This window comes from Castor canadensis, chromosome 19, assembly GCF_047511655.1.
Source record: "Castor canadensis chromosome 19, mCasCan1.hap1v2, whole genome shotgun sequence".
Lineage (NCBI taxonomy): Eukaryota > Metazoa > Chordata > Mammalia > Rodentia > Castoridae > Castor > Castor canadensis.
In genome coordinates this window covers 7,918,155-7,944,296 of record NC_133404.1, presented here as the reverse complement: position 1 = coordinate 7,944,296, position 26,142 = coordinate 7,918,155, and the positions used below count along the sequence as shown (strand labels likewise).

The following is a 26,142-nucleotide window of genomic DNA, read 5'->3' as shown; positions in this document are numbered from 1 at the left end:
GGATTTGGGCCTTTACCCTAAGATGGGAATGGGCAGAACATCATTACTAATGACTATTTTATTAAATTATTAACACACAGCAAGTGTACAAATTAGCGGGATTCACTGCGGTATTTGCATACATGTGCACATCGTGCATCCATCGTGTGCTCCACCTTTCTACCCTCGCCACCTCTCGGCCCGTCACCCTTTCCAGCCCCTCATACTCCCTTCATACTGAGTCGTTTTTATGTACAGAGTCTCTTCTGTGTGAAGGCCACTGTACGTAGAGCTTCCCATGTCTGTTTCTCTTTATCTCTGATTTTTCAGACCTACTACCAGTTCTCTAACCCTAAACTCCTGAAAGACAGGTGTGCTTTTCTTGGGTTGTGACTCTGTAACATGATAGGATCATAGAATTGTTACTGCATAGAGGTTGGGCAAGGTGTTTAACTATGTAGAATCTGTAATAAATGCAATTCCCTTTGCAGTCCAGCCAAATCAGTTGACATTTAATCTGGAAAACAGAATGCTTCCCTTGAACCTTGAACTTGGGCTTTAGGGGCCCATGGCTTCAAGTCCTGAGTGTGGTCACTTGGGGAGAAGAGAAGCTGAGCAAGCCCTCAGTGCACCAGCCTGGGTCCTCACCTGTGTCCCATGAGGACATGGCTGAGCGGCTGCATGAGGGGATGGGTTTTCTCTATTGGGGATAGAGATGATTTTATGTCAAAAATTTCTTTGACAAAAAATATAGTTTTTACAGCTTTGACTATTATTTTGATTGAAATTGAGGCAGATTTCTTCATTTCAAAGGAATGGATAGATGCAAAATTAAGATGGAACCCTGATGACTATGGTGGAATAAAAGTTATCCGTGTCCCATCAGACTCTCTCTGGACCCCAGACATCGTTTTGTTTGATAAGTAAGTTATTTTCTAAATATAATTTTCTTATTTTCAAAAGAAAACATGTATTAATATTAGGCATTAGTAATTTTTTCCTCCATTTTGAAAACTGTTTGTCTATAAAATCAAATAACATTAAGTTCAGTGGATCTTCTTCCTTTCTTGACATTTTTTGATCATGAAGGTGTTCTGTGATTTCTGAAATTTGTGAAAGATTTGGGAAGCACATAAATTTGTAAGGAAGAAAGGGAAGTGAGAGGCAGCCACTGCTGTTAGCTCTCTCACACGGTGAGCTTATGTGTCCCTGGCAGTGTGCTAACAAGTGCCTCTGTGCCATCTGATTCTCACCATCGTACATGCTGGGTGTGATCACATCCATTTTACATATGAGAAGCCTAGGGTAGTTATGCTTGCTGTAAGATCAAACAGCTTGTATGTGGCAGGGGAGGCTTCACCCCAAGGCGGTGTGGCCTCCCCATTTACCCTCTCATTAACTAGACCACATATTTGGCAGACTTCCGGATTTGGGGGGATTTGTTTTTCAGTTGAGGTTATATTTTATGTCCAAATGTGCACCCTAATTCTGTGTAGACATTATAGTGCCATTTTCCTGTGATGCAGGAAGATGGGTTAATTATTAACCCATCTTTATTTGGAGGAGAAGATAACTCTTGAGTACCAGTTTCACTTTTTTCCTAGGGCCATTCCAGGAAAATATGGGAATTTGTGATTATACTAAAGTGCTGTCTTATTTGCATTCCTCACTTGGCATGAGGACAGAGTCAATGCTCTGCAGAAATGATCTTTTGAAACCTTTTACCTCCATGTTCCTCAACTCAATGTGGAAGGGTGAACAAAACTTCTGTGGTGCTATGATACAGCTCCAGCAGCAGCATCTTACTCTCAGTAAGATGACGACATTTGTACACAAACTCCTGTGCAAAAGACACATGAGTTGGAGATAAAGTACACTACTTTGAAGAAAGCCTATGCTGGGGTGCAGCCTCTGGCCGGGCTGCCCTGGTATAGGGGCTCAGCTGCAGGACAGACTGAGAGGCACTGCCATCTTTCAGGGCTGTGCCCAGCCTGGTGGGCGTGCTCTTTCCCCGTCAGATAGGACGTGCCTGATATTTTGGTGGAGGAGGAAGAGTGTACTGTGGGGAATCTTGGGGTGTGGATTCATGCACACTGGCTTTGTACATGTCCAGGGTATAATAGGCCGATTCTGTTCTGTGTGTAAAGTGAGGTCTTCTTCTTTGCCACTAAAATCTCAGGACTCTGAAAAATACACATTTTCATTCCCACAGTAGATATGGAAGAAGAGGTGCCATTCCACTAGAATCAGATGTCTAAGAAAGAGGTCCCTAGAGCAGGGTCCCCTGTGTGCAGTAGGCATTTCTGAAGGGTGGCAAATTAAAACTTACTTTCGTGTTGTTAATTGCAGGCTTTCTTTTATATTAGGCTTGTGAAATGCATGTCTGGGTTACTTAATTGCTGTATCACTAATGTACATATGTGTATATTGTAGTGCAGATGGACGTTTTGAAGGGGCCAGTACGAAAACAGTCGTCAGGTACAATGGCACTATCACCTGGACACAGCCGGCAAACTACAAAAGTTCCTGTACTATAGATGTCACGTTTTTCCCATTTGATCTCCAAAACTGTTCCATGAAGTTTGGCTCATGGACATACGATGGATCCCAGGTTGATATAATCCTAGAGGACCAAGATGTCGACAGGACAGATTTTTTTGATAATGGAGAATGGGAAATTGTGAGTGCAACAGGGAGCAAAGGGAACAGAAGTGACAGCTGCTGCTGGTACCCCTATGTCACCTACTCCTTTGTAATTAAGCGGCTGCCTCTCTTTTACACCTTGTTCCTGATTATACCTTGTATCGGGCTCTCATTTCTGACTGTAGTTGTCTTCCATCTCCCCTCAAACGAAGGTGAGAAGATCAGCCTGTGCACCTCAGTGCTTGTCTCGCTGACTGTCTTCCTGCTGGTTATTGAAGAGATCATCCCCTCATCTTCCAAAGTGATACCTCTGATTGGGGAGTACCTGGTGTTTACCATGATTTTTGTGACACTATCGATTATGGTGACTGTCTTTGCCATCAACATTCACCATCGTTCTTCCTCAACACACAATACCATGGCACCCTGGGTTCGCAAGGTGTTTCTTCACAAGCTTCCTAAGCTGCTTCGCATGAGAAGTCATGTAGATAGGTACTGCACTCAGAGGGAGGAAGATGAGCATGGCAGTGGACCAAAATCCAGAAATACGCTGGAGGCTGCACTGGACTCTATTCGGTATATCACAAGACATGTCATGAAGGAGAATGACGTCCGTGAGGTCTGTGACATGCATTTACAAATGCAGATCTGCTTCCATTCTAAGATAAGACATGACCACAGTCATTCTGCATGTCCCTTAAAACTAAGCATAAAATAAGGGCCAGAGCGCCAGGGGCCTTTCTATAAAACATCTTTGCTAAAATTTGTTTCTATCAAAAAACAAAACCTCTGCAAAATAGGGCACCTACACGAATCTTACCTGTTAACCCCAGCAGCATGATTTTTCTTTCTTTTTTTTTTTTTTTTTTGGTGGGACTGGGGTTTGAACTCAGGGTCTCACAGTTGCTAGGCAGGCGCTCTACTGCTTGAGCCATGCCACCAACCCATTTCTTGTTGGGTATTTTCAAGATAGGGTCTCACGAACTACTTGCCCAGGACTGGCTTCAAGCCGTGATCTTCCTGATCTCTGCCTCCTGAGTAGCTAGGATCACAGGTGTGAGCCACCATCGCCCAGCTTTGCTGCGGTTTTTGAGATGGGGTCTTGCTACGTTGCTCAGGCTGGCCTTGAACTCTTGGACTCAAGTGATCTTCCTGCCTTAGCCTTTCAAGTAGCTGTGCCCAGATTATTTCTAATTAACTTTTAAGGTTTATGGACTTCTAGTTTCTATTTGATGGTAGTAAAATTAGTTTACAAGATCTGAAGCTATCAATGGAGTCTTGAAAAATACCGGTATTTGTTAGGTAATGATTAAGACTGAGATGGAGTTTAATAAATGGTGCAAAACATTGTGCAGAAGGGTCAGAGCTACACCACCAGGCCCAGGAAATGAATTTTATTTTCAGGGGGAAAACTTGGATGCAGTGCAGTAGTAGAGTGCTCACAGTCTCCTAAATTCTAAACTATCCTGCAACTCGGGGCCCAGGTGCCATAAGGACCCAGAGCTCAGGGTGAGGAAGCCCCTGAACAAGGAAGTGGCTGGTAGGCGGGGAGCCCCTGACACTCTGGGATTGGCAGCCCTTCCCCTTCCCTTCAGGACACTGGAGCTGGCAGCAGTCCCACCCTCAGTTCAGGTTAAGATGATTGCTAGGAAATTGAAAAATAAGATGAACGGCTTTTTTAATACGGGCTATTCTGAACCAACTTATAATTTGGCATAAAGTTAACCTCTGTCTCTCAAAATATTAAAAGAAGTAAATGCTACTTATTGGGCAAGAATAACTATTAGAAATAACTATATAGTAAGATGTTTTTAGTATAAAATATCCAAGTAGTACATTTTGTTAGAAGTCTGTTGAACCATTTGTAATATATCATAAGCTGATGTGTAAAACAAAATTTTGAGTTTTTTTTTCCTTTTGGCAGTACTAGGGTTTGAACTCAGGGCCTCACGCTTGCAAGGCAGGCACTCTACCACTTGAGCTACTCCATCAACCTTTGAGGAGACTGGATTTGTTATAGACTGCCAGGGTAGTTCTGACCCTGAACTTTGAGCTCAGGGTCACTTTCTGTTTGGAGACAGAAAACAGTTGAGCCTCTAACTCAGCATGTTGTATTTTAAAATGTGTACAGAGTTTATATTTATATATTTAATGTTTTTATTTTATTTTCTGCAACAGGTTGTTGAAGACTGGAAATTCATAGCCCAAGTTCTTGATCGGATATTTCTGTGGACTTTTCTTCTGGTCTCCATTGTGGGATCTCTTGGGCTTTTTGTTCCTGTTATTTATAAATGGGCCAATATAGTAGTACCAGTCCACATGGGAAATACAAATAAATGAAGCTTCCTAAGAGTTGTGGTATGAATTTAGTTAGCAAACACACATCTCTTATGGCACTTATATGATTATGAAAATGTGAAATTGTGTTTAAGATTTGGTGCAAGCTGTAAAAGATTGAACAGTTGCTAACATTGGTTTATCTTAATATATTGTTCAATAGAACATCTAGCTGCATGACTGAAGTAATAACCAGAAATAGCAGCAAAACCTTTTCCTAACTGTACTATTGAAAATGTAATACTTATATCCTAGCAGAGTAATACTAATTTGCAATCACCAGTGATGTTCATCCTTTGAGTGCTGGAAAATCCAGTTGTATTTGGAGACAGATTTAAGAACTTCAGGATTTAGTAAAAGTATTTTTGGTTGTTGTTTTATTTTTGAGACCAGGTCTAGCCAAATTGCCCAGGCCAGCCTCAGACTTCTGGCTCAAGTGATCCTTCTATCTCAGTCTCCTGAATCCTTGCACTATACCTGTGTCCCATCTGACACATACTTTTTGAAACTCTTTTCATCCTGTATTCACTGAGTAACAGCTAATGTTTACTATGTTATTCTGCTATATTACGGAAGCTGACTACTCAGTACAGTAATGACTTAATGTGATGCTGGTGTTCTATTAGTAAATAGAAACGGTTTTAGTAAATGAAAAATGGGGATTAGAACGCCTTTAAGGCTTACTTTGTTCTTTAGATGCTTAAACTGAGTAGCTCTGTATTAACTATTTTTGTAGCCCACCTTTCATTGTAAAGTCAAACAACAGAAAACTCCTGGGACACATAATAGCATATCCTTAACATTAATTTCAGTCCCTCTGTCCACATTCCCCACAATTAATAGAGCCATCTGGATAAGGTGTGATAGCATCTCTTTACCCTTGATCTTAGAATAGTCTGCTGTAATTACATGAATCCCATTTTAAAAGCATGGTGACCGTTCTATGAGAAAAGCCATCTTCCAAATTTAAAGATAGTATTCTAACTTGGTATAAGCACACTTTACATACCTGCAATGTTTTAATTTTTGTCTTCCATCTCAAAAAAAATCAAATAATAGAACCTGAGCATTGAAAGGGCCTTTGGATGTAATCTAGTCTTAGCCTATCACTAGGTACAATATATAGCAGTCAGTACAGTGTAATGTATCACAGGCAAAGCAGTTAAATTTCATGTCTAAATGTCTGATTTACCTATAACTAGGAAGAAAACACTGATAGAAGCCTTGTATTCAATTTCAGATAATAAACACTTCATTTACTTACAGCTAGTAACCCATCTGAGTTCAAGTCAACTATCTTTGGAAGGCAGAGGGAAACCTTGTCTAATGTGCATTTTAGGGCTGGGATGTAGCTCGGTGGTACAGCGCTTGCCTAGCATGCGTGAGGCCCTGGGTTCGATCCCAGCACCAAAAAAGAAAAGACAAAAAAAAAAAAAAAACCTCTCCCCTAATGTGCATTTTATTGTAGGCAGGTATTTAATGTCATTTAATGAGTGAATGTCTGTACTATAGCTTGGATAAATGTCTTCCAAAGACCCATGTGTTGCCAACCTGTTGGGATTTTTAGGAGGTGGTGGCACTTTTTTAGGAGTTCGAGCCTAAGGGCAGGGAATTGGGTACTTAGTTGGCCTTGAAAGGCACATGCACTCCAGCCCTTTGGCCTTTACTTTCAGCCACCATGAGGTAAACAGCTTTGCTCCACCACATGCACCCCGCCATGACGTTCTGCTTTACCACAGACCTAGTAGCAGTATGCCCAGAGACCATGGACTGAAAACTCTGAAACTGAGCCACAACAAACCTTTCTTCTTTTTACATTGATCATCTCAAGTATCTCAAAGTGACAGAAAGCCAATACACAAAATTTGCACCAAGAAGTGGGGCCTTTGCTGTGAGTACGATATGATGCAGAGCCTTTGGAATTGGTTGGTGGGAGGAATTTGGAAAAGTCTGGAGAAGCAGGCTAAAGAAAGACCGGAATGTTGTAAACAAAGCATAACGGATGAGTCTGGTGAGGACACAGAAGATCAGAATGCTGGTAGACATATGAACAGTAAGTGTTCTGCTCGGCAGGTGTCAGATGGAAATAGAGATTATTGGGGATTAGACTCAGGCCACTCATGTTATGTCAGGCAAAGAAACAGAATTCCTTTTGTCTATGCCCTGAGACTTTGTGGGAGGCTGAGCTCAAAGGTGATGACTAGTTTCTCTCCCAGAGGAAATTTTAAGGCAGCACAGAATTCACGCTATGGTTTGGGCACTGCTGGGTGCTTTTTGCCAGAGTTACAGTGAGCAAGCACAGCAGAAAGACTGAGACTGTTTTCAGTTCAGCCAGAAAAGGAGTGTATTTAAAGGTGCTGTAAGGAGATACCTTTGCTAAAAAGATTACCAAGTGCTTTGCACTGGGAGAGTAGGAAAGATGCCTTTGAGGACTCCTTAGGAATTGCAAGACCCCACCCGTGGCAGGTGGGGTTCCAAGGTGTAAAGGTACAAACTCATTTCAAAGACTTTCCTTTTAAAAAAGACCCTAAGGGTACCTATCTCACACAGGGCCTTCTAGGGAATCATTTCTCTGAAATTCCTCAGCCATATTCAGCCAATCAAGGCACTCAGAGGCTGTTTGAGTCCTGGTTCAAGTGGGCCCTGTACAGCTCAAGCTGGTGGCAGACCTTGGTGCTGTCCCCATGATGTTGGTTTTGCAAGCATGGAAAATACAAGAGTTAAGGAGTCTTTAAAGCATCCATTGAGACTTCAAAAGAAAGGTCTGGGAGGCCAGGCAATGTGTGGCAAAGTTGGAAACCCTGCCAGCAGCCCCTGAGAGGGTGATGTGTGAATCTGTGAGAGTGAAGCCAATGCTGCAGTGGAGACTGCAGGAAGTCAGAGATGCCAGGAACATGGACCACCTGCTGAGGGAAGCTGCATGCAGCAAGCAAAGCCAGCCCAAAATCGTGGCCGTGAGGGCTGCAGCCAGCAGGGCAGGGCTACCAAGCCCTTGGAATCCCACATTCTGCCACTGTGCCCCAGACGCCAGATGTGGAGATGTGTTTGATGTCTGCCCTGTTGGGTTTCAGTCCTTCCTTTCTAGGTCACCATTCCTCCCTTTCGGATCAGGAGTGTTTACCCTGTGCCATCGTATCTTGGATGTATGTAACTGTCTTTAAATTTTTACAAGGGCTCACAGCTGACTTGGACGTGAGTTTTGAAGGAGGTTTTGGACTCAGACTCCTGAGTGATTTTGGAAAGGACTTGGGGGACTCTTGGAAAAAGAACAAACTGCATTTTGCATTATGAGATGACAAGGGGTCAAGGGTAGAATGCTATAGTTTGGATAAGTGCCCCCAAGGCCCATATGGTAAAGGTTTGGTTGCCAGCCTATGGTGCTCTGGGGGAGGTGGTAGCAACTTTAGGAGGCAGGGCCTAGTGGAAGGAGGTTAGGTCACTTGGGATGTGCTCTTAAAAAAAGTCTAAGATTCCCCAGCCCCTTACCCTTCCTCTCTCTCTGCTTCCTGGCTGCTATGAGGTGAACAGTTTTGCTCTGCCGCATTCTTCTTGCCACGATAAGCAACAGGTCAAGTGACCATGGACTGCAACCTCTGAAAACATGAGCCAAAATAAACTTTTATTCTTTTAAGTTGATTACCTCAGGTATTTTGATACAGTGATGAACAGCTGGCTAAGAGTCTGGATTGGTGGAAGTTACTAGCTATGTTAGCTTGTGTTCATCCCTGATCTCGACTATCACCATTACTGTTATCTAAGACTTTGTGTAGCAATAAATTTTAAGGAGCCCTTCCTTTTGACTTACTGGAACATGCGTCACAGTGGGCTGCAGCTGTCAGTTTTTGTTTTTTGCATAGGAAAAACATGGCTAGTGATGTTAAAGTGCTCTCTGTGAATCATCTGTTAGTTGTCACTCAAAATCAGAATAGCCTAGGAAAGTCTTGATAATTTCTCTCAAGTAGTGCTTCTCAACCATTTCCAGTTGTCACAACTGGTGAGGGAGGGAGGGAGTATGTCATCAACACTAGTGGGCAGAGGCCACAGTGCTGCAAAGGTCCTGCACCCCACCCCCACACATAATTACATCATTACCAAGCACAAAACATTAATAGCACTAAGGTTGAGAAACCTGCTCTGAAGATTCATGGTATGATCTGAATCTGTGCCCCTACAATTCGTACCCAATGTCTAGATCGTATTAAAGGTGGGTCCTTGTGAGATGAGGGGGCCATGAGGTCACACCCTCATAAACAGGATCAATTTCCTTATAAAAGAGACTGCAGAGCGAGAGCTAGCCCTTTCAGGCAGGTGAAGACACAACTGGAAGGAAGAGAGTCCTTACCAGACACTGCAGCTTGCTGGTGCCTCCATCTTGAATTCCCAGGCTCCTAACCTATGAGAAATAAATTTATCTGCTACCCAGTTTATGGTAACTTAGAGCAGCCAGAACAGACTGAGACAGTTCACTAATAATGAATGTGTGGCTGGGTATAATTTACCATGGCATGATAATTTAGGATTATGCAAGATAAGTAGCTGACATGGAGGAGTGAGTGGTCCTCAGACTCTTGCAAGACAGTAAAGAACAAGTGCACAGTAAGAAATGGTGGCAGTGGGACTTCTGCTGAGAGTGTAAATCTCTAAGAGATTATGGACAAGGTAAGAAAAGCCACTGGGAACTCTAGGGAGGTTGAACTAAGGGATTTTCATGTTTCTGAACAGGAATTTCTATCCAGTTAGGGTTCAGCCACTAAAAAGGGGGAACCATTTTGACAAGTGCCATAACCCAAACACACTACTTTTTTTTTTTGACATTTCTTTACCTTACCAAAAGGCTACCTAATGCTCATTTTTCCATAACATATTCTTAAGCCTTTTCTTGCATAATTTTTTTTTTGCCAAAACTCAAGATAACTAGAAAGTAAGCCTTGAAGTGCCAAAAACAAAGCTGGTAGCTTGATTACAGAAAGTGTGTGACACACAGAGTAAGCTACATGTCATCCCTGGACATCAAGGGTTGCAGGAACAATCCTGCTGTCCCTAAAATGCACACCAGGATGAAAACCCACAGAAAGATGCGGTCAATCACCATGGCGACATACTTCCAATCATCTTGAATCTAAGAACAAAAGAAAGGAAAGGCAAAGTGAATACATTTTCAATATTGAATACTTCGTAGTAGAATTTTATCTCAAAATGCACAAGTTTTTTTTTTTTCTAATTGATGTAGTCTGAGGAAATTTACCATTCTCAAGTTTTTCTTCATGCAGTAGAGAAATAGGTATAAAATGTGTCATGTTGGCTCTGTTTCAAATCTGATTTTTTTTTCTTTGAAACAGGGTCCCGCTGTATAGCTTAGGCTGGCCTTGAACTCATAGTCCTCCTGCCTCACTTTCCCAAGTGCTGGTATTCATAACCTATTTTTTCTAAACCGAATTCCAGTTTTGTAAAGTTTGTAAAACCAGTTACTTATGCTTCTGGGGAAGGATTTGGGGCCTGTGTTAGAATGGCCAATACAATCCAATGTCCTTAGCCATTGTTTCATAGTACTTGTTCATAGCCAGTTTTAGACACTAATTTCCTTTTAACATCTGTTCCAGAAATGAAATCAGCACATCAGCTTACCATCCTTTTCTTTCCCAGTGCTCGCCTCTAAGTTGTCCCCTAACGAAGTGTCATCTTCAATTGTACAGCCAAAAAGTATCATGGAATACTGCACAGTTATTGAAAAGGTTGAGCATCAGAAATAATTGCTGACAGTGAGGTAAAAGATGGAAGAAAAAGCAAGACTAAGAATTATACATAATACAGCTTCAATTTAGGCTTGAACCAAGAAGGAGAATTGTATGGAGATTAAGCTCCTAGACAATTCAGAGCAAAGAAAGCGTAATTCAATTGAGAGGGAAGGAACCCATGAATCAACTGATTTTGAAGCAATAATCACATAATAAAGAGGCAGCCTGCAATTTTGTAATTCAATTAAGTGTACCACAATGGGGCCAGGAGATGTGGATTTATTTCACCATTATAAACTTGAGTAAATGTGTTCTCTCAGTGACACTGAGAGGCATAGGTAAAGTTAGAATTGTGTGCCCCATTTGCCACAAGTTACTTCATTTGGATTCCTGAGACTTTGGTGTGTCAGTGCTTCAGATCCAGTACAGACTGACTCCTTCCCAGCCTAAGGCTCTAGGAGGCAGGGGAGTGGAAAAGCAGAGGCTTGAAGATAAATTTTGATTTGATCTGATTATAATTCCAGCTCTGCTTTCTAGTTGAAGACCACAGGGAAAATTCCATCTTCTCCCTCAGCCTCAATTTCCTCATCTGTAAAATGGGAATCAGAATGGTATTGTCTCACAGGCTTATTTTAGCACACAGTCCTTCATGGTACTTTTTAAATACTAATGTTGATTTTAAAAATGGCCCTTATCCCTGTATAAGTCTCCCTCTGGGGCTGGATGTGGTGGGACAGGCCTTTGGTACAGGCAGTACTGCGAAAGGAGCTGGGGGACAGAATTTTGTATCTAACGCAAATCATTTAATGCACAATGATACTGGCTTTTCTCTGGAAACTTCAGAACTAATAATGAGTCAGGTAGAAGAGGGCTGGCCCACGTTCCTGGCTCCCTCACACAGCCCAGCCCCACAGCTGGCCCAGAAGCAACAGGAGACTCAAAGGCTCCCAGAAAGCAGGAAGAGGTGGTGATCTGGTTAGGGAGGTCTCCATGGAGGGGGGCTAAAGACCCTTGGAGTGGTGCTCTTTTGTCCCCTACGACATTAACGATTTAGTCTGCCCCACCCCGCTCCCAGCCCTGAGATGCAGGCTCAGGGGCCATGGGAACCAAGCCTGGCAGGAGGAAGAGCAGGGACCAGAAGGTGCCATTAATTGGGGGGAGGGAAGGGGAAAAGGGGGCGAGGCCTCCCTCCTCTCCTCCCACATCAAAGACTGAGTTCAAAAGGGAATGGAGAGCAGAGTCAGGTGGGAGATGGCCAGATGTCCCTTTAGGGACAGGATCACCTGACGGGGAGGCAGTACTCTTGAAGGGTGACCTAACCCAAGCTGTGGCCAGGTGGGTCCATAGTTTTATGGAGCAGAGTTTTGGCCCCTTCCCCAAACAATTCACTACAGAGGACTGAGGCTCCCAGAAAAGGGGAAATTCACAGGGCCTAGACACGCAAACCTAGCTATTTGAAAGAACATTCACAGAGCAGACAGGCCAAGGACTTAAAGATGCAATCCTTGAACACAAGAGAACACTGGAAACGTGACTGACAAAAGAACCAAGTATGGAAGGTGTGAAAAATAACAGGCACAACAGCTAAAAGAAAATTGTAACAAAGAACTCAAGAGAAGGACACCTGGTGGGGTAGCTCCAGCCCAGGAAAGAAGCAGAGAGGGGAGAAATGAGACCAAGGAACCACCCTGGGGAGCATCAGGAAGAGATGAGACCCACAACACTAGACAGTATGGTTTTTTTTTGGTGGCACTGGGGTTCGAACTCAGGGCCTTACACTTGCTAGGCAGCCAGTCTTACCACTTGAGCCATTCCACCAGCGATGGGTTTTTTAAGATAGGGTCTTGTGAACTATTTACCCAGGCTGGCTTTGAACTGAGATCTTCCTTATCTCTGCCTCCTGAGTAGCTAGGATTATAGGTATGAGCCTAGACAATATGTTCAGTGTTATTAGATTTGTCTACAAATATAAAATTCTAATGGCTTCTAGACAAATCAGTAACTCACACAGACATAAACACTCAGATTAGCTTACAACTTTCCAAAAGTGACACGAAGGCAAAATGACCAACCCGCAATGTTTTTTAAGTACATAAGGAAAGGAAGTCAAGACTAGTATTTTATATCCAGCTACACACATCCTTGAAAACGAAGGCACAATAAATTTAGCCTTCTTGGCCTGTGAAGCTTGCCTATAAACACTCTGAGATGGTGTGCCAATAAATCCAGGGGGATGCAATAAGATACAGGTAGAAAGTAAGTAAATGTAATGATGTTCATAGTAGGCTTTAAAAAATGAATGGCAAAGAAGACAAAGTACATCAAAAAAATCCAGAAGTAAAGTTCTAACACCCTGTGCTAAAGCACCCGTGTAGCCAAAGGCTGTGAGGACCAGTAGAGGGGAAGGAGAGTGGGTGCAAGGCAGGACACAGATGCTGAAAAGATGAAAAAAGGCTTTGAGTGTGGGCGTAAATTAGGAACAACCAACAGAAGATAAAACAGCACATGGCTTTCATGTGTTCTACTCAGGAAAAAAATCCAAACTCCCCAAGGAAACACAAGTAAATGGAAAACATTAGATCAGATGGTAAAAACTTAGCCCTGATGAAACAGTATTACAACACAAGTCAGCTGAAAAAATCATTGCTCAAAGGTCAGGTTCCGATGAGAATAAATGAACATATCAGCAAAGCAGAAAGCAAACTGTCTCAGTACAATAAAGTCAAGGCTGATCTATGCACATTTCCAAGACTACAGATGACAGAGTGATCAACTGTCAAAACTGCTGTCAGAGCCTGGAGTGGTGGCACAGCCTGTAATCCCAGCCCTTGGGAGGCTGAGGTAGGAAGACTGAGGTCAAGGTCAGCCTGGGCTACATGATGAGATTCTGTCTCAACAAACCAAAACCCAAACCTGCTGTCAACAAACAGCACTTGCATAGCACCACAGGCAAGCTCCCTAACAGTTTTCCAACTTGCTAACCCAATTCTCATCCTAACTCTGAGCTAGACCAGTAAGACCAAGTGTGAACATTTGCAGATTACAAGATAGAACAGCCAGGGCAGATGGGACACTGTGACGTTCACCTTAGGACCCAGTGAGCCAGCCAGCATTAAAGACGAAAATTCCTCACTCTAACTCAATCTAGTAGAGTTTATTTGAGCAAAACAACTTAAGGCCAAGCCAATTCGTTTTAAAGCAAAGACTTCTAAAATGATAGAGGGAGATCCTGGCAACCTGGGGGGCATCCAGAGGGTTGTGACATTCAGGACACCCACACACAACACAGTTTCGTGTAACACTTTCCAGTTCTTATACTTGACATTAGTTCTGGCATAAGATTTTTAGAGAAAACAGAAGTTCACTCAGTGTAAAAAGAGCAAAATAATATGGATATTTCACAAAAGAGATCCAAATGGCCAATAATCACGTTAGTCACTCAGAGGGAAATTCTAATTCAAACAGCAGCGGGTGACCCTTCACATGCATGGGGAGGATGAGAAGCACCCAGAACTCCTGTCCATTGCCGGGATGGGAGAGGGGGTGCCGACTGGTTTCCACCAAAGTCCCAAAGATCTAGCAATTCCTCTCCTGCATGTGTATCTCAGAGAAATAAAAGCAGATTTTCACCAAAGACACGGACAAGAATGGTTTTAGTGACTTTGCCCATAGCAGTCCCAAACTGGAAAAAACAATGTCTGACAATTGTAAAATAAATAAACAGAAGGCAGCATAGTCACACAGGGAATTTTTGTTTTTGTTTGTTTGAGACAGGGTCTCGCTACATAGCCCAGGCTGGCCTTGAACTCAGGATCCTCCTGCCTCAGTCTCCTGACTGCTGGCAGCACAGGTACATACCATCATGCCTAGCAATATTGAGGAGTATTACATACCAATAAAAAAGAAACAGCAGCAAGAATAAGCCTCAAAGACACCATGTGGAATGAAAGAAGTCAGATAGGAAAGTTGATACTATGTGATTCCACGTCCACGGAGTTCAAGAACAGGCAACGCTCAAATGTAAAAGAAGTGAGGGAGGAGCTGACTGGAAGGGGGCCTGCTGTGTAAAAATCCACTGAACCACACACTTAAGGACAGCACTTCATGTCATCTACACCTCAGTGGGAAAACACACAACTCCAAAGTAAAAATAAAACCACAAGCTCAGCTAGTAAATACCAGCTGGTCAGAATCCAGCTGATCTCACTTGCTGTCTCGTTCTTTTCTTTCCCCCTCCTCCCTCCCTTTCCTCCCTTCTTCCATTCCCTCCCTTCTCTTCCTTTTCCCTCCCTCCCTTTCTCCTCCCTTTCATCTGTTCTTCCTCTGCACTGTGGATTGAATTCAGTGCCTTTACCATGTGCTTTACAACTTAAGCCACACCCCCAGGTCTTTATGCTTTCAATTTGTTTTTCAGACAGGGTCTTGTACTTTTGCCAGACAGCCCTTAAACCACAATCCTCCTACTTCTGCCTCTTGAGTAGCTAGGATTACTGGTGTGCACCAACACACAGCTTAGAGTCTAATTTAGCCCCTATCCTATTCCTTGCTGCAGAAGGAACTCATAAATGTTTGTTGAATAAATGAACGAATATAATAGTAACCATATCAGCCAATGCCGGTGGCTCATGCCTGTTATCCTAGCTACTCAGGAGGCAGAGATCAGGAGGATTGTGGTTCAAAGCCAGCCCTTGCAAATAGTTCACAAGCCCCTATCTCAAAAGTACCCAGTCCAAAAGGGCTGGTGGAGTGGCTTTAGTTGTAGGCTCTGAGTTCAAAATCCAGTACTCCCACGACAACAACAACAAAAAAAAATCAAAGGAAAGTAACCATACCCTTACCTCTTTGGCTTCGTTCTGTGCTTTCATATTTTCAGCAATATACTTGACACTTTGGATGGCTTCTTTGATTTCCGGTGACAGAGCAGAAAGGGACAACCCAGCATCGACAGATTCTGAACTGGAGCTTCTCGTGAGGTTGGCACTGAAGTTTGAGATTTTTATCCTGCGGTGGTGGCAGTAACCACACATCCCGTCCTGGCAGGGGTAGCCTTCCTTGCAGCCTTTGGCGTCCGCGCGGCCGAAGCAATTCAGATTCGACAGCTCGGCACTGTAGCAGGGCCTCGGCTTTGGCGCGTCCCCCTCACTGCTGGCTGGCCTGGTCATGAACATGATCCTGGGTAACAGGTTCAAGAAGATGGTCTTCACCCACGTGGGCATGGTGTGCGTGGTCGGGGTTCTGTAGTGCACGTTGAGCACAAAGACCGTGATGACAATGGACAAGGTCACAAAAATCATGGTGAACAGGAGGTACTCCCCGATCAGAGGGATGACCAAGGAGGTGGACGGGATGGTCTCTGTGATCACCAGGAGAAACACGGTCAAGGACAGGAGAACAGAGATGCAGAGGGTCACCTTCTCGCCGCAGTCCGAGGGCAGGTAGAAGACCAGCACGGTAAGGAAGGAGATGAGCAGACACGGGATGATGAGGTTGATGGTGTAGAACAAAGGCAGGCGTCGGATGTACAGCGAGTACGTGATGTCCTGGTAAATCTCCACGCAACAGTTGTACTTGATGTCGTGTTTGTAGCCTGGTGCTTTGATGATGGCCCACTCGCCACTCTCCCAATAGTCTTTGAGGTTCATGGAGGAGCCAATCAGGACCAGGTCGATTTTTGCCTTGTCGTAGGACCAGGAGCCAAACTTCATGGTGCAGTTCTGGTAGTCGAATGGGAAGTAGGTCACGTCGATTTTGCATGAGCTCTTAAAGATGGCCGGAGGCATCCAAGTCACTTCCCCTGTGTATTTGAGCAAGGCTTTGGTCTTGTCATCGATCTGGAAATCTCCAACAGCACTGCAACGACACAGAGGACCACAGAACACGTGGTCGTCACCACCACGTCATCTAGCCCCACTTCTCAGGCTGCCAGCAGGTAAAAGGCAAGTAACGGTTTGTCAAGGTGCTGAATGAGAGCGAGAAGTGCCATGGTAGGTCACCTGGCTCACTGTCCCCTTTCCAACACACAATCTGCCATACCCCTCACCCCCGGGGGCACCAGCTCACCATACCATTTCCCATTCCCAAATGCCAGGAGAGGGTTCTACCCCATTAATTACATAAAAGGAGATAGAAATTGTCCTGGATGCAGGTGTTTGCACAGCTTTGGGGGATATCTGCTACCTGCTGTCACTGTGATCTGGACCTTGTGATCATCCTCTCATTCAGTCCCTACTGCATATGTGTGAAACAAGATGGTGGCGCTGGGAAGGGCTGCGCAGAGCACCCATGGGAGCCCTGATCGTGAAACTCACCTTGTCAGGTGGTTCAGGATCCCTGTCTCCAATCCTGATTCTGCCCTCCCCACTCCTCTCCACCCTCCCTTGCTTCCCCACTCTCCTCAAAGCTGATTGGTCCTCATAATAATGTCCCTCCCACTGAGAGCTCATATGTCCTGGACCAGTCCTACTGGATTTGTTAGCATTCGGGAGCCCTGGGAAGACAGAGGCCTCTCAGACAGGTTTCTATGGCATTCTGGATCCAAGTAAGGGACCTTCACAGCTCAGGTGTTGGCAAACTCTTCCATAAATACGTTATTGTTTGAGCAGAGCCACTCCCACTCGTTTTCTAGTGTGGGAGCTACTTTTGAGCTACAAGGGCAGAGCAAATGGCTAAAGTATTTCACTGGCTGACCCTCACAGAGTTTTCCCATCCCTATGCTAGTCCAACCCGTGTTTTACTAAAGAGGAAATTGAGGGTCAGAGGGATTTGCTCAGGTCCACGGACATTCTGTGGGCAGAACCTTGCCCATCCAGAACTTGGATCCCAAGTGAGAAGTCACCAACATGTGTGTGTGCCCAAAGGACAAATACGAGAGATGGGCCTACTTTGGCTGCTGTGCTCCTTCCTGCTGGTTTTCGGGGATTCCCCACTGTAATCACTGCCCACAAAAGGCCCTGGCTTTGTCTGCCAAGATCAGAAGGCCTATTTGCTAACCGGGACAGTGTCAACAGTCAATCTGTGTCTTAGGACACAGAAAATATGAGGAGCCAGCTGGGGACTGGGATCTGGGACAGCACCAGTCACACAGGGCACGTGGTAAATATGTCTTGACTATTTCAGTCATGTCCAAAAGTGTAAATGAAGATCTCAGTCCCATAGGAAACCCAAGAGGTGAGTGACAGCAGAGGCAGGACAAGTCCGAGCCACCATAGTGCCAAAACACACGAGTCAGTTAAAAGAAAAGGCAGACTGAGTGCAAATGTTAGCTGAAGTTGTTCTAAGGAAAGAACGATGTGAAATGGCTGGGCGGGGAGACGGCTCAAACGCCAGCTCAGGGTTTGTTGTGGAGAAGTGGCTCTATGGAGGGGGTCCCCAGCAAGAGAGCTGGAGCCCCCAGCCGCTTACAGCTTGGGGGAAGAGAAAGAAGGTGGGTGAAGTCCCAGGAAAGTCACTGGACGGGATAATCTTCAATGACCCGCTGACCTTCCCAAGGTAAGACTTCCCAGTGGGTCATGGCTTAAGGAGGCTGTCTATCTTCTTTAGGGCCAGATGGAGAGTTTTCAATAACTCACCTTCAAGGGGGAGGGGTCCAGGTCCAACATAACAGAAGTGTCACTTTAATACAGAAGTTCAAGAACAGAGATGCATCGAGGTACGAGAATGATCAAGATGGAGGAGGTTTTGAAAATCTCTCCAAATTCCCTCAGAAAACTGGGACAACTATGGTAGCAAAAGAACAAATCTCTACCAACCACAAAGTCAGGCTTCCCCAAACTCAGAATCTGAGGGTGCGGACTCAGGCCACCGTGGGACCTGAGGGACCCAGGTAGAGGGAGCCAAGAGAAATAAAAAGGGGTTCTCAGGTCCTGAGAGCTACAGATCCCAAAAGCTCCACGAGTGGTCGTTCCTCCCAAAAGAGACCCCCATGCTGCGATGAACCCTTGACAGGAGGACAGTGAAGTAGAGAGGCCCCACAGGTACTAATTTGGGGTGCAGATGAAAAAAACCTCTGGGAATCCACATGGGGTCTACAGTGAAGTCAGTCAGGCTGGGTGGCTCGTGAGGGTCTTAGAAACCTCTTCCCCAAACTCCCTTCCCAGAAGCTGCTTCTGGAAGAATCCAAATAGAACAGGGGAGAAAACAAAGCAATGAAAGAGTCAAGTTGAGAAAGAAGTAGTTGGTGTCCAGAGGAGACAGGTGGTCACAGAGGCTCCCGGGTGGCTGCCACGGAGGTCAGCTCCCATCTCCAGGTAACTGTCTGAGAAGGGAACTGAAAGCAAAAGGACCCACCCGGACCACTTCTGTCCCTTCCAGGGACCTGTCCTAAAAAGCATAGCAAAGGCAACCTACTTAAAGAAGAGCAACAGAACTCCACGCGAACATCTCAAAAGAAAACTACAACATGGAAAAGCTGTGTAACCCAGAAGCATGAAAATTACCAAGAGCCCGACATTACCAACAAAGCCACAGAAAACCAAGAAATCTTCAGAGACCAAAAGAACACATAAGTCAAAAACAGAAAAAGACAAAAAATAATTTGGCCAAATAACAAGAAGATGTTTCCTAAGTTCTAAGATAGGACTTAGGAGAGAATTAGGAAAAGGGAAGGAAAAAACCCATTTAACAAATAAAAAACTAGCCAGGCACCTGTAATCCTAGCTACTCTGGAGACAGAGATCAGGAGGATCACAGTTTGAGGATAGCCTGGAAAAATAATTTTCGAGACCTTATTTCCAAAATAACCAGAGCAAAGTGGACTGGAGGTGTGGCTGAAGCAATTTTCAGCAGCAGATCCTAAGAAAATTCCTTATACTGGACCCTTTCAAATCCAATTTGAAGTGTCAGATGAAACTACTTCTATATGAACCATTTTGCTGAAAAACATTTTTTGTTGTTGCTGTTCGCTTGTTTTGTTTTTTTAGTGATAGGCATTGAACCCAGGGCCTTGTGTGTCCTAAGCAAACGCTCTACCACTGAGCTACACTCCCAGCCCCCAAAATGGTTTTAATGGTTAAAACATTCTATGGCTAAACATAACCACAGGTGGAAAAGATGGTTATCAACACCTGGAAAACAAACCAGTATGTACTATTGGTGACATTTATGTTTGCCTAATGAAAGCTTAATTGAGAAGAGGTCAGGTTTGTGCTGGCATAGGGTGGAGAGGTAGGCTTGGAGGCATCACATAAGCAAAACCAGACTGGCAGAGGAGGGACCTTTGGAAGAGAGAAACAGGAGGTGTTTCCTGAAGATGAGTGCTTTGGGGCCAGAGGAGGCTCCAAGCCACCCACCCAGAGGGACTGCCCTGCTAGCAGCTTTCTGGACAGCCACCCAGACTGGCTGGGACTGTAACAGGCCCAGAAAGCTTGCCCTACTCTACACCTGCGAACTCCACTTAGCTCATCGTTCAGGTTTCCCTGGGAGGGTGTCTGGAGGGGACATTTGAGCAGTGTGGCAGAGGCCTGCTGGCAGGTTTGCTGCTGGGGAGAGAGGAGGTCATGACCAGCAGGTGTCTGGCTGAGCTCCTATCACAGTGTCAGTCTCCTACCTACACTGCTCACAGCTGCCACAGAGGAACCGAGGCCACTCCAGGCCCGGCTCTGTCACACATCCACGGAATGAAGTCACCATCCACGAAGGGCCCCATTCACCACCTGTGAGATCTAAGGGTTGGCCCAGATCAGTGGTTCCTTAAACAAGCTGGCATCCTAGCCCCTGGGATCACTGGTGAAACACACTTCTGGGCCTACCCGATGCCCACTGACTCAGGGTTTCTGTGAGGCAGGTAGGAAATTTTGGAGTGATATAATTACACATGCATATATAGGGATGATTATAATATCATGCATATTAACTTTAGAAAGACAGTGAGGAAAAAAGAAGAAAATATTTTAAATGCAAGCATTTGTATTTTTCAAAAGCTCCTTAGTGTGCAACCAGCAGGCTGGTGATCTAAGACTCCCTGGGGCAGGCGCATTGCTGTGCCCCTCCCCCACACCCATGTCCTCTCTCAAAGAAGACGTTGAAAAGGGAGTCATCCCCTCCCACCCCTGTTTGTCTGCACAGAGCTGGGAACAGATGCTATATTTAAGACCCTCCCCCGACATCCAAGGCTCCCCAGCACACACTGGGACTGTCCCCTGAGTCTTGCAGCCTCATGTCCCACAGTGCAGCTAGTGAGGTCACTTTGGCTGCCTGTGACACCCTCTCTTGCCCCCCCCTGCTTCAGATGCTACGTGACCTTCAAAACCCACTGCAGTGCTGCTTCGGCAGGGTGAGCCACCCCTACCCTGTACCTTACTTGTTTTTTGTTTGTTTGTTTGTTTTTCTTTCTTTTTTATTGTGCTGGGTGGGGGTACACTGGAGTATTTACAAAAGTTCTTACAATGTATCAAATCTATCATACTTGAATTACTCCCTCCACTGCTCTCTTTCATCCCCCTCCCCCTGGCACCTTACTTGTTGTACAGCATAATGTCTGGCTTCCATATCTTCTCTGCGGGGACATGCATCAACTCCACCCCGTCATAGTCAGATGGGTTCCACTTCAGCTTGTAGTCATGCCAGATCTGGGGGGAGGAGGCAGGGAGGGAAAAGGAGACAGCAGAAGAACTAGGCTGGCTTCACTTTTCTCAATATTCCATCTTGGTGACTCCTCACCCCTGTCCTGGGTCACCAAGCCACATTTCCACAGAGCAGACCATGCTGGTCCAACTCCTCACATGGGGGGTGTCCAGGGAAACAGTGCAAGTCACCTCCTCTCCCTAGGGGAGCCCTCCCTCCACAATGGTGGAAGGACCAGAGAGGCACCAATGATTAGTGCTTTCTAGTCACCTCTAGTGCCAGGTCCATGCATTAAGCTTCTGCTATCTGTGTCACTTTGAAATGGCTCTCCAGGCTGGGTGTGGTGATGCACACCTCTAATCCCAGCACTTAGAAGGCTGAGGCAGGAGGATCATGAGTTTGAGGCCAGCCTGGTCTGTATACATAGCAGCACCTTATCTCAAAAAACAACAAAAGGGCTGGCAGAGTGGCTCAAGTGGCAGAGCGCCTGCCTAGCAAGCTCAAGGCCCTGAGTTCAAACCCCAGTACTGTCAAAAATACAAAACAAAACAAAAGCAAAATCGCTTGCCAGGGACTTTTTCAGACAAGTCCCTGAGCAAGCCACAGTAAGAAGGTGCTTTCCAACTTTGAAAGGTTCTGGAGGAGGGGCCATCGACCCACTGGGGCCCAAGGCATGTCTGGGTCCAGAGTACTGGGGGGAGAGAGGCGGGGGTATAGCCCCAGAGGGAAAAGTGTGTCTCTGAGTGTGGAGGCAGCAGGAGCTGGCCACTCAGCCAGCTGGGCTGGTAGAGGGTCGCCATTGGGGGGAAGCCTCCTCTTCCCCCGCCCCCTCCCACCCCCCAGAGGACTCATGGGAGCCAATTTCATTATCCTCAATCTGAGCAAGAACATGCAGAGCCCCTACTCCTGCTAACAATGCCACAGAATCCGGTTCTGACTTAAGGGTGAGGTTTTGGCAAGAGGAATGGGAAGAGGGGGCCTCAGGGCCACCAAGAGTTGGGGGCCAGAGCTCCAATCTCAGGCCTGTCTCATTTAGCAGTGTGATTGTGGAGGTCTCTCTCAAGGCTCTACAGGTCCGTTTGTGACTTGAGGGGTCAGGACCTTCTGTCCTTCCAGGAGGCCCGCCCCCTCTGCCCCCCCCCCCAGTGGTGCAGTCTACAGGCCTCCTCCTTCTCTGACAGCAACTACAGCAGTTACCACCAGGGGGCAGCAGCGCATGGAGCCTGGTCACCTACTTGCTTGAGCCACAGGTTGGTCTCCATGATCTGGTTTACTTCATCCTAGAAAAAGAGATTGAAGTAGACAGGTGAATGACAAAAACAAGGTTGGTTCTGGGAACTCAGCCCTCCCCGCCAGCAGCCCTGTACCCCCAAGTCATGGCTCCCGTGGCTCCAGCACTCACCACCTTCACCAGCTGCGACATGGACACCTCAAACTGGATGATGACTGGGTCAGACACATTGGCCACAGGTCGGATGATCTCGTTGTAATCTTCAAACAGGTGATCAAACAGACGGTGCTCAGCCTCTGAGGTGCTGGCCACTGAGGGAGGCAGCCCTGTCAGTCCCTGAGGACTTGTTCCTCCCACCAGGCTTTCAGGCTAGTCCTAATCCCTCAAGTTACAGACTGGGATAGTGAGGCTCAAGAAGGATGTCACTTAGGTTACACAGAGTCAGTGGTTAACAAGCCTGGGCTCTGAAGGTGGACAGATCTGGCATAAATCCTAACACATCACTGGGAGCTGTGTGAGTTTAGGATAGTAGCTTAACCTCTCTGAACCTCAGTTTCCTTATCTGTCAAAAAAAAAACATTATATGTGAACCCATGTGGCTTAAGAGGGTTGTTAGGAATGATGTGTTTGGCTCAGCAGCACACAGTAACAGCTGGAAAGCTATTAGTTATTCTTACCTTCGTTGTTACTACAGGTCAGGGTGTGTGCAAACGATGCCTAAGTACAGGCACTCACTCACTCTTCCAAAAGGGAAAGGTGGCCAGTCCACCCACAGGGACAGGGTCCCCCTCTGCCTCCATCCGGCAGAAGATTGCAGCCTGGGCTTCAACTCCCCCTTCATCCCACCAGGATCCGGTAGAGGTCTGGCCACCAGTTTTCTTAGAAGTCAGGTCCCTGGTGGTTCCCATCATCTGAGTGTGACCCATGGGTCCTGCACATCCCACGGATGCTGTCTGACATCCGATGGAAGTCCCTCGCCCTGTGAGACCCTCGGGCACCCCGCTTTGTCCACAAGCCCCTCCTCAACATATGAGAGGCACCTTGACTCAGGGAGGGAAATCCTGGGGAAGTCGGACCCAATTCTTCAGGCCTTGAATTTGGAGGTCGCCTCTCCGTCCCAGCTGGGAGCTCGGCTCCTTAGAGACCCGGTTGAGGCCAGGCACGCGGAGAGAGAATGGGGACGAGAGGCAGGCGCGCCCCTGCGGGCCCAGTCCCGAAACCACTCCGTGTTCCCCAGATGGCCTCGCCCTTTCTGGCCACAGCTGCCTCATCTGTTCGTAAAACGAGGCGGCCTCGAGATGAAGACGCCAGAACCCCAGGCCACCAGTCCCTGAGGGTGGCCGGCAAGGTGGGGACTCGAACCCGTAACTGCTGCGCGGGGACAAAGGCCGGGTCCGGGCTCCTCCGAGCCTCTCAGGGAGGGCTGAGCCCACAGGGCAGAGGCAAAGCCCTCCGGGTCGCCCGTGCCGGGTCCCCATCTGGGTACCTCAACCCCCGACCCCGCTCCCCAACGCTCCTGCTGCGTCCGCACCCCAGGTACCGGACCTTGCTCCCTCGCCGAGCGTCCCCATGCTCGGTACCCCGGGGGCCAACCGTGCTCTCCTGCGCTGCGTCCCCATCCCGGGTACCGCGTCCCCGACCCCACTCCCCCGCGTTCGGTCCCCACCCCGGAACCCCGACCCTGCTCCTCCGCGGAGCGTCCCTATTCTAAGTACACCCGGGCCCCAACCACCCCGGGTACCGCGCCCCCAACTCCCCACGCTCCGTCCCCATGCTGGGTACCCCAGCCCCCTGCCCTGCTCCCCCGCGCTGCGTCCCCATCCCCAGTACCGGGGTCCCCGCGCCCGCGCGCTCGGTTCCCACCCGGGTACCCCTCCCCCTCCCCCGCGCTCCGTCCCCAGCCAGGGTACTGCGCCCCGGATTCCGCTCCCCAGTGCTCCGTGCCCACCCTTGGGTACCCCAGGAACCCCGCTTTCCTGCGCTGCGTCCCCACCCCCGGTGCCCGGGCCCGTCCCCCGCGCGGGGTCCCCTCTGCACCCGGGGCATCGTCCCTCTGGACCCCGCGCGCGGACCTGGCAGGAGCAGCAGGAACAGCAGCGGGAGCGGGCGGGCGCCCATGGCGTGCGGGCCCGGCTGGCGGGCGACAGCGGCGACCCTCGGAGAAGCCGAGCAGTCCCGAGCCGCGCAGCCCGCGGATCCCAAGCCGTGCGGAGGCGCGCGGGGCTCCTCCCGGCGTGGCGGGGGTGCGCGGAGCCCCCGGAGCGGGGCGTGGCGGGGCGCGCCCGGGAGGGGCGGGGCGGAGGCGGGAGGCGGCTCAGCCCTGCGCGGGGCGCGCGGGACCGCACCCCGAGTCCCCGTGCGCGGCCGCCTCGCCCTGTGCCCTGTGGCGCCCGCAGACCGCTCGGCGCCTGACCCGGTGCAAGCGGGCACTGTCACCTCTGCCAGGGCCGAATTCCTGTCCCTGGCGTCCGCAGGGGACTGGGGACCGCTAGGCTAGAAGGTCGCTGTGGAAGGACCTGTAGTGCACCCTCTAAAATAAGGGCTCCCGTGTTTTGTGCTAATTTTGGGGGGGAGGTGGTTACTGGGGTTTGAAGTCAGGTCTTCACGCTTACCAGTAAAGCAGGATTTCTATACTTGAGCCATTCGGCTGGTCCAGAATAACACCTGGCCTCCCTGGGTGGGCTCGAACCACCAACCTTTCTGTTAGCCGTGTTTGATGCCCTCGCGTAATTATTAAAGGTTTCAGGCGTGGTACTAGTACTTTTTTTTTTAAGTCCTTACAGGTTAAGGGGGAGTGGGTGAGCTGGAATCACACAATATTGGTGAAGCACTGATAACTGTTGAGGCTGGGCAATGGTACTTGGAGATTTGTTATAGTAATTTCTCTATTTTAGAATATGTTTGAACTGTTTCTTAATAAAAAGTGGAAGAAAAGAAAAGAGAAAGAACAGGGCTGGGGATAGAGCTCAGTGCTAGAGTGCTTGCCTAGCAGGCACCAGGCCCAGGGTTTGATCCATAGCACCGAAAAACATTGAAATACAAATAAAAAACGTGGCTTGAGGCACTAGGGACACCAAGCATCCCACACTGACTTTGTTCTCACAGCCACTTACAACCCTTGGTGTCCCAACAATGCGTACTGACCAGGTGGGGTGCCCTGGGGTCCCTTGGCCCTTTGATCACCCACCAGGGAAGGCAGGGCCACCAAAGGTTTCTCTGATGGCTCTTAAACACAGGCTCTGGTTATGGCCTGCAGAAAGTGAGTCATCTTTATTACTTCCAGAAGGGGTTGTTTATCCATAGTTAAAGCAAACCAGAGACATCTTGCAGGCACAAGAATTGGGGTCCACCTCTCAGCCCCCATTCTTATTCTCCTGGCCAAAGTCCCTTCGTTTGGAATATCTGGTAAATCCCATAGTCAGCAAAGGACTTGCATCCAGAACATATCAGAAGTCCCTGAAACTAAACAGTGGGACTAGTTGGCTGTGGGGAATCTTATTGGGGTGATGCATAAAACCAGATGATGGTGATAAATTCATTGAGTTGTATATTGTAGGTTGGATGAATTTTTAGGGTATAAAGCAATAAATTGCTTTTTTTTTTCCACAAAAAACTCAGATGTAAGAAAACTTACAACTCAATTTTTAAAATGAGGAA

At 47.2% G+C, this 26,142-nt stretch overlaps 2 protein-coding genes across 4 annotated transcripts in view; one reads left to right on the top strand and one right to left on the bottom strand.

The window, feature by feature from the left end:
- The window catches only part of Chrna5 (cholinergic receptor nicotinic alpha 5 subunit), a 30,556-nt gene extending 21,804 nt beyond the window's left edge, over positions 1 to 8,752 (top strand). For all 3 annotated transcript variants that reach the window (XM_074061528.1, XM_074061527.1, XM_074061529.1), the window contains 3 exons: positions 793 to 902; positions 2,413 to 3,241; positions 4,801 to 8,752. In XM_074061528.1, the coding sequence (XP_073917629.1) occupies positions 793 to 902; positions 2,413 to 3,241; positions 4,801 to 4,962 (1,101 nt within the window). In that variant the 3' untranslated portion in view covers positions 4,963 to 8,752. The remainder of the gene's footprint in view (positions 1 to 792; positions 903 to 2,412; positions 3,242 to 4,800) is intronic.
- Chrna3 (cholinergic receptor nicotinic alpha 3 subunit) lies at positions 8,707 to 24,698 on the bottom strand. The gene is made up of 6 exons (XM_020157563.2): positions 24,558 to 24,698; positions 22,657 to 22,796; positions 22,490 to 22,534; positions 21,150 to 21,259; positions 15,533 to 16,544; positions 8,707 to 10,078 (listed from the first exon to the last, which is right to left on the bottom strand). Exons 1-6 carry the CDS (start codon positions 24,601 to 24,603, stop codon positions 9,950 to 9,952), a joined length of 1,482 nt encoding a protein of 493 aa, XP_020013152.2. The 5' UTR covers positions 24,604 to 24,698; the 3' UTR covers positions 8,707 to 9,949.
- Between the last annotated feature and the right edge of the window lie 1,444 nt (positions 24,699 to 26,142).

Excerpts from the sequence above, each read along its gene's own strand:
- Chrna3 (XM_020157563.2), bottom strand. The coding sequence starts at position 24,603 with ATGGGCGCCCGCCCGCTCCCGCTGCTGTTCCTGCTGCTCCTGCCAG. Across the intron at positions 22,535-22,656 it reads TGTCGCAGCTGGTGAAGGTG|GATGAAGTAAACCAGATCAT; the intron begins GTGAGTGCTGGA and ends CTCTTTTTCTAG. Across the intron at positions 21,260-22,489 it reads CCAACCTGTGGCTCAAGCAA|ATCTGGCATGACTACAAGCT; the intron begins GTAGGTGACCAG and ends TCCTCCCCCCAG.